General features: G+C 27.3%; 1 protein-coding gene across 1 annotated transcript; it reads left to right on the top strand.

The window, feature by feature from the left end:
* Positions 1 to 8,196: 8,196 nt before the first annotated feature.
* LOC119681802 (protein archease-like) lies at positions 8,197 to 11,314 on the top strand. Its single transcript, XM_038095091.1, has 3 exons — positions 8,197 to 8,384; positions 8,457 to 8,481; positions 10,757 to 11,314. Exons 1-3 carry the CDS (start codon positions 8,330 to 8,332, stop codon positions 11,145 to 11,147), a joined length of 471 nt encoding a protein of 156 aa, XP_037951019.1. The 5' UTR covers positions 8,197 to 8,329; the 3' UTR covers positions 11,148 to 11,314.
* The last annotated feature ends 506 nt before the right edge of the window (positions 11,315 to 11,820 follow it).

Here is an 11,820-nt window from a genome sequence, read left to right as displayed (position 1 = left end):
ACGTATTTATTTTAAAAATATATTTAATTCATGTTTATTCATATATATATACAAAACATTAAAAACATTAATTGTATATTGGTAAGTCTATAATTTTAGTTTGTTTAGACATTTTTACTTTTTCTTTATTAAAGAACTCTTCCAAATCTTCTAACAAGTTAATAGCTTGCATACAAAGAAGTTTCTCATAAGTTACAACATATTAGTTGAGTGTTTAACTTGTATTTGATAAATTCATTATAGAGAGGTTTTTTGTATGTAAAAATTTGTTTGCGTATCTAAAAAAACTTCGTTATAGAGAGGAATTCGCTATAGAGAGGTTCGTTGTAGAGAGGTTCCAATATATGAAAATCCTGTGTCTTCAACAAAACTTCGTTATAGAGAGGAATTCGTTATAGGTAGCTTCGCTATAGAAAGGTTTGACTGTATATAAAATACATGTACATACATATAAAATAAAGAAAATATATAATCAACTATATGTTTGACGATGTTCCCAGTAAAATAGCATTATTGCAGCTGATGAAGCCTTAGTCCAAAAAAATAAAAATATATATAATTGTGCCAATTCTTAATATTAACCAAGATTTAAGAATATCAAACAAAAATTTACTTAAAAAAAATTTTCAGTTATAAAAGAAATATTTTATAAAGTAAAGCCGCCCCTTTAGTTTTTTTTATCAATAAAATTTTTTTTCTTTATCAATGTAAAAAAGCTGAGATTATATAAGTATTATAGTATTATTATATAAGTATTATATAAGTATTAGTGCTTCATAGTCTTTGAGCATCAAATTAAATTGAATTCAACCATATGGATCGATCACTCCAAATATTCAAAAATTCTCTAGATACCCGAAAATATTCCAGCTACTTATTTAGTTTTGTTTTGTAATAAATAGGTATATAATCATTAAATTTCTTCTTTGCTTGATGCAACGTGAGTTAGTATCTAAAGCACTGTTACTCAATAGTATTTTGCTTTAACTCAATAGTGATCTACTCACTGTAACAAGTGTTCCATTGAATTATGATAATGAATTATTCAGATGATTACAAAAGGTATTATTTGAAATCCAGTTTATCTTCCTGACGAAATAAAAACCAAAAATAGAGAAGAATGAAGGAATGTCGTAAAACAAGCTTAGGTCCTATATGGATAGCTATCGATGATATCTTCCTGACGAAATGCATTTATATATTTCAATCCTAAATTAGTATCTTTGATATACTCTTGCACATTCTCGATTCTTAAGCCGTTGTGTATGCCTTCTTTTCTGATATATCATGGTGCTTTTATTATACGTTTCAAGATAATATTTTGATCATTTTGAAAATTGCAGTGATATAATCATTCATAAAAACAACTGAACAGCAAAAAAATAGCTGAAATTGCTTTTACTACGTATTTTGTTGTTGCATCATTGTCCTTCCTTACTGGAATTCACTATAATAGCAGATGCCCGACAACCATATGGTGTTCGAACATATTTAAGGGGCGAACTTACTTACTTTGCTATGACAGACGTGAATTCAAGGGGCTCGCAATGCTCAAATGCTCGAGTAATAATTCAAGAATTTTGTCTTTGTCTTATCTTTACTAGTTGCTGAAGTTCTATAATTAATAATCCAATAATGATCCAAAAATAATTATTGGATTTATTCGATGTTTCAACTGAAAAATTCAATCGTTAACCGTATAAGTAATTAAAATATTATAAATTTAACTTATTTATTTTTATAATAGCATATATTTTATAAAACAAATATGTTTCATATAAAAAAATTAATAATATAAATATGTTTAAATAAAAAGGGGTAAACAGTGATGAATTATAAGATTTTTGAAGTTTTTTTGGCTGAATATACAACTGTCGAATAATAACAAATATCGATCGTCAGTGGTCTTTGGAAATATTTTTTCGATTTCCTTCATTTTCACTATCAAATTTGTTGATGCAACAAAAATAAATTAACAAAGATTTAAGTTAGAACAACATAAGCCAAGTACGACATTGGATCAGGTGTCTTAAATTACGCCTTAAATTTCGCAGCAAATAATTAGATCCAAAAAATATTTCCATAGACCACTGATGAAGTCTTGAAACATTTCTATGGCTAACCACAAACTTTTTATTGTTGTAATTATTACTGGACACCACTTTTCTCAATATCGATTATATGAAGCGGACGTTTAGGAACGAGTAAAAGTACTAACTCTTAACAACTCCATTAAATAATAATTTAGATCCAAAAAATATTTCCATAGACCACTGATGAAGACTTGAAACATATCTATAGGTAACCACAAACTTTTTATTGTTGTAATTATTACTGGGCACCACTTTTCTCAATATCGATTATATGAAGCGGACGTTTAGGAACGAGCAAAAGTATTAACTCTTTACAACTCCATTAAATAATAATTTAGATCCAAAAAATATTTCCATAGACCACTGTTGAAGACTTGAAACATATCTATAGGTAACCACAAACTTTTTATTGTTGTAATTATTACTGGACACCACTTTTCTCAATATCGATTATATGAAGCGGACGTTTAGGAACGAGTAAAAGTACTAACTCTTAACAACTCCATTAAATAATAATTTAATTCTATTTATAAATAGTTTCTTTGTCATATTTGACTAAAAGTAATTATAAATATTTTTGTCTGAGTGAAATTTAATATTGCCAAAATAACTACATTGGCAAATGATTTCATTTTTTTTAAAGAGTTAACAATTTTATACATTGACTCATTTTACTTTTGAATCAGTCTTAACTTTGCAATGTTCTATAATTTCACAAATTATTTCGGCTATTACCCTAAAATTTGTATTATTTGTATTCAATAAACTACTTAAATTATTATGAGAAATTTTTTCTTAAAAGAACGTTTACTGAATAATAATTTAAAAATTTATTTAAAAAAAAATATTGCCACGTTTTAGTGTCATTGAACGCTTAAACAAACGGTTCATAAATGCTTTATAAATAAATTAATCATTTTTTATAATTATAAATCACATGGTTAAATATTTAAATTTATTTATATTAATTTTCTTTATATGAAACATATAATATCAAGTATAGTTTAATTAAAATATGTGTTTTAAACTAACTTGGTTTGACTTAGTAGAATTTCAATTAAAAAAAGTTCGTTGCTTGAGTCTTTTGATTTGTAAAATTGCGAATCCCATGTAAACAAATGTCAATTAATTCCTTTATTATTTTTAATTTAATTTTTTATTCGTTTATTTTTTATAATTTATTTATTATTACAAGTCATCATGCTTCATTTATTGGTGCAAAAATTGCATTTGATATTTGTAGAAAACACCAAACTGATCGGAATATGAAGTCGCAACAGCATCTGCACCATTAATAAATCAGTCAAGCAAAAACAAATATATAAATAAACACTTGAACCAAGGTTCCAAGCGATTTAAGCCAGTGAATTTGGTAATTATATTAAAAGATACAGCTTTAGGTTTTTTTTTATAAATAATAATAAAAATTAAAAAATAAAAAGTGTAAATTGTAAATTGTGGTTTTAATTTTTATTTATGACTAACGAGTATTTTGGTTTTTATACTTACGACTCAAAAGTTAAAGATATACCCACAGTTTGCTAAAGACGTATCTGTGCATAAAAATTAAAGATACATATGTATATAATTATTTTTATACACATTCAGATTTATGCGTCCAAAAGAAAATCAGTTCAAGTTCAGGCAGCTTTTCATGGCTTTATTAAACCATTAAACTTGTATGTCTTTTTAAGCTTTTTCTTCTATTTATACGTGTAAAAATAGAGGGTTTAATTGAATTTATTTATATGAAATAAAATGAAAAAGCTTTTAAAAACTTAAAATAGAGTACTTACTCTTAAGATATTTGTGCTAACATTAAATCTCAACTTCAATTTTTTATCTTCAATGCGACATACTATATTTAACCAACGGGTAATCTTAAGCAAAGAAGTTCGATATTATGATTTAATTATAATTAGTTGTTGGTGGGATAAATATATGAATTTACTATAGATAGCATGTTAATAATAATTTAGCGTCAACATTCATTCATCGCAGCAACCATAAATTGAAATTAAAAGTGTTGACATTATAAAATTTACTTAGGGCCATGTTATGCAGAGTGTCTCGCAAAAAATTCAGTTACTCAGCAAAAAATTCAGTTGCGTTCAGTCAGCAAAAAATCTAATACTCTGGCCGCACAAATCCTAAGAACTGAAATGCCAACGGACAGGATGATTGTAAAGTATAACTTTATAAAAAAACTTCAAAACTGAACTTGGCAACAAAAATAACTGGGAAAGTTTGTCCAAAACCCAAATAATAAAATAAAAGCACTGGGAAATAATGCAACTATCTTTCAAGCGGAAATATACGCGATCGACAGATGCGTCACTTTCAACTTTGAACGTAACTACCGGAATCTTAAAATCGCAATGCTGACTGACAGTCAAGCAACTATAATGGCACTCATATCCTACTAGGTATCATCTAAACTGGTAAGGGGGTGCATTGACAAGCTGAACATACTTGGCTGGAACAATCATGTGCACTTGATATGGATTTCTGGACATACTGGCATCCAAGGCAATGAAATGGCAATGACAAACTTGTAAGAAGAGGCGCGGCCTCAAGAATGATAGGCCCAGTGTCGATAATATACATCAAAGAATACCTTAAAAGAACGGCAACTCCCTTGTGAACTAAAATTCGTTTTTTGGAACCACAACAATTTCTGTGGACCTCTTGAGGGTGTTAGTAAAAAATGAACTAACGCCAACTGAAATTACTAAAATTTTTCTCCTTTTCACCTTTTATAAATACTGCAGGTACTTTTGAAAACGAAATATTTCGAAAAATGTACCACGATGAGCGTAAGAAAGAGTATAGTTTTGTTTCTCTGTTTTGATTTTTTTAGAGAAATACAAAATTTACCACGCAAATACTTAAGAAAAAGGACTTAAAATTGAACAAATAAAAGTGATCATAAAAAAACAATTTATGATAAAAACATTAATTTTGTACAAATAATTTAGCCTCAAGGAGTTTTCAGGTTATAATGACCAGAAAGCTTTGCCAAGATGTGCTAGAGCATTTCTTTGGATAAATAAAACGTCATGGAGGCAATTGTGTAGGCATCACTCATCGTTTCTTCACTTGCATTTTCCAGAAGAGATGGGGCTTAAATTATTTAATTGCGTGATAAATGGCAATACTGAGCAATGAATTATATTTGACTGTCATTGATTTACCACCCCCCATTTTCTCTTATCTCAGTTTGAAATCTGCATGCAGTGATACATTAGTGATCGATATGTTCGGGCAGGAGTCTCATTTGTTAAGTGAATCCATGCACTGTTTTCTTCAACATTTAAATTTTGATGTTGATATTGATATAGATGAACATATATTTCTTAGCAGAAATGCATTTTGTTATGAATGCGGGTGGTTGTATTTTAACCACCCGCTTTAAAAAAAGTTTGATAACGGTAAATTGGTGCAACTTCCTAGCGATTTGGTTGATTATATTCAAAAATTAGATAGACAATTTTTCAAACATTTTAATAGTAGTTACCAAAAAGTAGGCATACCACAATTTCTATAGCAAAAATTAAAAAATATATATCCATATGTTTGGTGTCAAAATTGCAAAACAGACAGTATTTTAACCCTTTTTATAAGGGTACGTATATATTTTGTGGTTAATAGGGATCTGTATTCTGTGTTTAATAGGGATCTGAATACAACTGGCTACATAAAAATGCTGTTGCATTTTACGTATTTATAGGCTTCATTTTTGACATGATATTCAGTTGTTTTCTGTATATATATATTATTTTTATAATCTTTTAATTTAAAATTTTTTTTCCTTGTTGTTTATATATATTTAAATTTACATTTAATTTTAAAAGTATTGTTATTACTATTGTGTCATTCTTTTTTTCTTATACTAATTTTTAAATGAATAAATAATGATGGTTATGCCTCTTGGGGGACCAACACTTAAGCTCAGTAACGCATATTAATGCATACGTTTTGAGCGGTGTGGAAAATGCATTCCAAATTTTGAACATTGATTGAATAAACAAAAAAGTATAAATGTTAAATAATTTACACTTATTAGTTTTATACAACTATTCAACTTATTATTAAAACTAAAATAAATAAAATGTTCATATAAATAAATCTTTATAAGGAATGCGCGAGCACCCACTCCCATGATCTGTTTTCGCTACAGATCATTTAAAAATTTATGTAACATAAACTAATAAAAAAATAAACCTGCTGAAATCATTTCATTTAAAAAAGGAAATTGGTAGTAACTTCAGCCTTTGTTACTAATTTCACATCAAAGTGGTATTTAATGATATTATTTCAAATTTATCAATCATAGTTTTTTGTAAGTATCCAAACATCAGAACTTTAGATCGTAATGATATTTGTTACTTTTACAATGTGTATATCAATGTCATGATTAATATCCACAAAGTCTTCGGAGAGGCCTTCAATCCAAACCGATCTCCGACAATATTGTTATTGCCGTTACAGACATATACTAACAGCATTTTATCTATTGATGGATTGAAATAGTTCCCAATGAATTCCAATTTTATTACGTAATGAATAAACCTATACTATATCTAATTTAAGCGCATATCTATTGAGTGATACAGCTATATAATAATGATCTAGTACAAATTGTGTTGGTTAAAAATTTTTGAAGAAAATATAACTCATTAAATAAGTAATATTCAAAATTCTTCTAATTTCAAAAAAAATCCGACTTTTTTCCATCGCTTGTAGTTTCGTTACCGAACGTAATAAATTTATATTAATTATATATTAGACTATAAAATTCATACTAAAAAAAACAATAATTAAGAATTTATTGAAAATAAAAAAATTATCTTTGATCATCTGCATTTATATGATTAAATGATTAAACAAACAAATTAATAATAAAAATAATATTTAGTCAATAGAATTAAATATTTATATAATAAAAATTATATATTAATTTTTTATTATATTTTTATATTTTCATTTATTAAATTTTTTTTATATTACATATTATATTTTAAACATATATATTTTGTGTACGTTATATAATATTATTAAACAAATAAGTATATCATTACTAAATGATATATTTGGCAAATTTTTTTGATTGTATTATATTGTTATTGTACTGTATATCTTTATATACTAAAATTCTCCCAATTACTTATTGCCATTTAGTAAGGCAGATGTAATTATAAATAAATATATAAAAAAAAAAATTGTATTGTATATTGTAAAATTTAAATAATAATAAATTCAGTTTCAATAGTTCCAAAAAGAATGTTTATGATAATTTGTTGCCTTTTACTGTGTTCAGACAGCGCAAAAAAAAAATTATTTAATTATAAAATAAACGAAGATTTTTGAAAACTTTTCACTTTATTGTAAATTATATGATGGATTTTTTTTTACATTTTTAATATATTAGCGTTTCAAAACACTAATATATTAGTGTTTTTATACTTCGTCGGTCTCATTAAAATAAATATTTTTCTACCATTTAATATGAATATTTTCTTTTAAAATAAATGCAACAAAGTTACTCAAACTTTATTATTATTTTTTATTTAAATTGTTTTCTGTACAGCAACGAAATTTTTATTTAGCGCTAATGAAGAATTAATAAAGATTTTTACTAAATCAAATTGTGTCTGAATAAAGTAAAAGAAGCCAATTCCATTGACGAAAAATATAGCTCTATATTTATTTTTTTTTTGTTTCTTATATTATAAAATATTGAAGAAATTTGTAAATTATTGATTATAAATAATAAATAAAAATACAAATGTCCAAATAGCATAAATAATATGATTTAATATACTTTTATAACAATATACATAGATATGAATTTATATTCAATTGCTTATAATATATTTTTTAAAATTAATTAATTTATTTTTAACTAATAATTAATTAACATATTTTATATAAAAATAATATAAAAACAATGTTCGTATGAAATATATATAGACTCCACTTTGACAATTGTTTTTGAGTTTTCCAATACTGTTTTCATCTAGTACACACATTCTATGTTTTAAGTAGAAAGTCTATGTTTTCTATTACGTTTAGATCAGCTGTTTTTCCTGATGGTGGTATATCAACAAAGGTAAACACGCCGGGTTGTGATTCATTTAAAAATTTACAAAATATATGACTAAATAAATCATTGACAAATATAGTAAACTAATAAAAACAAACTTCAGGAAAATTAAAATACAGAAGAACTAAAAATGGAAGTGCCATTTAGTAAAGAAAATTTTTTTTTACCAGAAATTAAATACGAATGTAAGTTTGAACGCATGCTTGTGGGAACACATAATTTCATAATTTTCTAATATAACGCATAATTCGTTTCAGATTTGGATCACACTGCCGATGTACAGTAAGTGCATTTATTTATTATATATTTATATATTAGGCACTTGTTTTAAGTTATTTAAAGTGCAATGAACTTATTATCTAATTCAAAGTCAATAACTTTTTATAGTTGAAGGAATCGAGAAGAACTATTTCTGTTTCAATGGCACTTAATTGATTAGTTGAGGGTATAAGGTTTATTAATTCAATTTTGAAAAAGCTTCTTAAAGCAAACAATATGGAATGTGTTGCTGCGCGCTTTTCATGAAGGAGTCTGAAAGATTTCAGCTGTACGATTTGTCATATATTTTGAAATCAGATTCAGTTCAGATTAAGTTGCAGGTGTTAAAATAGTGTGAATAGCTAAATAAGATTGCTTCTTGATTACTGTTAATACTTTTTAATGATGATAAGTATTGTTCTCCGTAGTTCTTATGAGTCACGATGCATGCAGTATGAGCGGTTTGTTAATATGGACTTTGTGGCAGTTAGCGCTGTCACAATGGAGACAGTTTTAAATCCACGCACCTAAATGCTTACAAAAACTTTAACATTAGGAACATTAAAAAAAGAGTCGTGATCCTTTATTACTTGAGCAAATATTTCTTCCAGTTGTCAAATTCATATTTAACAACTGGCAATCCCTTAAACGAATCCTAATTGATACGACATGTACAGGAAGGTGTATTCTAAACCTGTATCAAATCATAAACTGCTTGATAAAACACAGTTATCGTTAAACAGGTATAATATATAAACCTTAATTAAAGACTTCATTTTAATCATCACAACGCTTCTCCTTCCTTGGAAAATTTTGTCCATATTTATTTATATATTTTGGTTTTTGATATCTTTGTAGTTGTTGGAATCAGTGATGATCCGTATAGTAGGGAACATGAAAGAAATTAAAATATGAATACTTGGGTTAGGATGTGATTGGGTAAAGATAGAGTGAGAAGAGGGAAATAAGGGAAAGTCGTGCATGTGGTTGGATCTTAATTGTAAATACCGTGGGTTTAGGTAAAGGAACCTGACTATTTGGATGAGTGGGAATCAGATCAGAAGGGCTCAAATTAACGTGTGGTATAAGCAAAGAAAATATATAAGGTGGCATCATGGAGAGTAGTGCTGCATTCGGGCTTGTTGTGTTTTGTGGCCTTTGTGGATGCAATAAATGATTTATTTTTATAAATGCTTAATTTAAATTCTAAGCCTGTTTCACAATGTAAAATAGCTGTTGATATTAGCTAGTGTTTCATTTTCTACTTTCAAAGCAAATGAATAGATTTTGAAAGAGCAGGAGTGCTATATAGTTGCATGATTTCAAATGGCAATAGTTGATTTACTCTCTTATAGTTAAATTGTCTGGACATGAAGTGATAACTTGAGACATGAAGTGATACATTCATACTAACAGTAGATAATAGCCATGAATGAGTCTAGTTTAACCGTTGTAGTCTAAAATTTTATTGAATGGGTAAAAAATGATGATGTTGAAACTTTCTACAACTATAAATCTATAAAAGATCCAATTTCCAAGCCGCGCTTGTAGATATTAAATATTTTTGTAAACATCGCAAATAATTTGATTTTTCACATTTGCAACAATTCTTCAAGTGTTTCTCGTAGTTTAAAGATTTGTATGTAGCATTCAATTAATATATGTTTTTTTAAACACGTATAACATGGTTTTTGTTCCCATCCATCCACAATCCACGTCTTCTCCCTTATCCCTCTGCTCCTATCTTCAACTATCACCTATTCATTTCGTAACCCATGTATTTGTCATAGTATCACAGTGATTATTTCAAACCTCACTTTTTTGAATGTTTGGAAGAAGTAGTGATCCGAAAATGAAAATGCTTGGTTACATTTTAGCAAGCTAGCAGGATAAATCATTAAGCCTATTCTATATTATTACCCTTTAATCTTGTGTTACCTACACAAGATTATTTATGTAATACATAAATTAAATCAGAGCTGTGACTGTATAGGAAAAGCTGGAATGAAGTTAAGCAATTTCCAATCGAAAGAAATTAAAACATACCTATAATTTGTTATGACCCAATGTTCTTTGTAGGATTTTTAAATTTATATATTCGATTTTTCTCTGTGTTGTATATATTGTCTCATATATACCACGTTTCCAATGTTTCATTTTCTTCTTCTCCTCCAAGCAGTTAGTGAGTTGTTTAATGTTCTTCCTAGAAATTTTGTGAAGTTATACAGACTTATTCATCTTTCTTTACATTCGCTTATTTATAGCGCCACTACAACACTAGTAATATTTATATTTACAGATTACATTCTTGGGGAACGACGTTAAAGGAAGCTTTCGAACAATGCGGTATGGCTATGTTTGGTTATATGACCGAATTGGAATATGTAACGATACATCAATGTTTTGAAGTCGAAATGAAAGGTGACGATTTGGAGAGCTTACTCTTTCACTTTTTGGATGAACTTCTGTTTTTATTTTCAACTGAACCATTTTTAATTTGTAAAAAACTGGAAATCACAAAATTCGATATCGAAAATTTTGAAATTGTTTGTCGTTGTTATGGTGAACCTTTTGAACTTGGTAAACATCCACAAGGTACAGAAGTTAAAGCGATTACTTACTCAGCTATGCAGATTGTACAGCAGCCGGAAAAAAGTAATTTTGAATTGTTTGTTATTATTGATATATAAAATTAATTTATATGGTACACGTAAACTGTGAACTATGTGTTTAAGACCTCATTTATTTTATTTTATATAACAGAGTCATGCAGGTACATATAATATGTACATATAGTTAAAAAATAACTTTCTGATTTGTATAATTACATGTTACACGTTAAAATGTTTATAAATAATTATATTTTTTTACATTAAAAACAACATATGATATATGCTTTAGTATTATTTATTAAAATTACTTATTGAATCCCCAAACCTATATGAGTGATTTATAATAGAATCACTAAGTAAATTTAGAAGTCATTGCTTACGTGTATGTTCACAAAATGATATCGTTAGTTGGGTTCTTCATAAAAGAAGGAATCCTATATTTTCCACTATAACAAAACTAAAGTCAAAATTAACTGACATTGCATTATATAAACCAGTCACATAATTCCGTCAGACTGGAAAGAAGAATATATGCTTCAGAAGCTCCTACTTGAGTTGGGAATTCAGAAGTTATATGAGCTGGTTTATGTTTCCGTATTAGTCAAAGGACGTGAGGATCGACTTAATTGGTCATCACTAGTATTTACATTCAATATGTTAAAATTATTATAATTAATATATAAATGCTGTGACAAAGCACTTTCAAATGAGCAAATCTTAAGTCTACAAACATAAATCCTTTTTTCTAGAA

Source organism: Teleopsis dalmanni, chromosome 2 (genome assembly GCF_002237135.1).
Source record: "Teleopsis dalmanni isolate 2A chromosome 2, ASM223713v2, whole genome shotgun sequence".
In the NCBI taxonomy this organism is placed as follows: Eukaryota; Metazoa; Arthropoda; class Insecta; order Diptera; family Diopsidae; genus Teleopsis; species Teleopsis dalmanni.
This window is presented reverse-complemented; position numbering and strand designations above follow the sequence as displayed.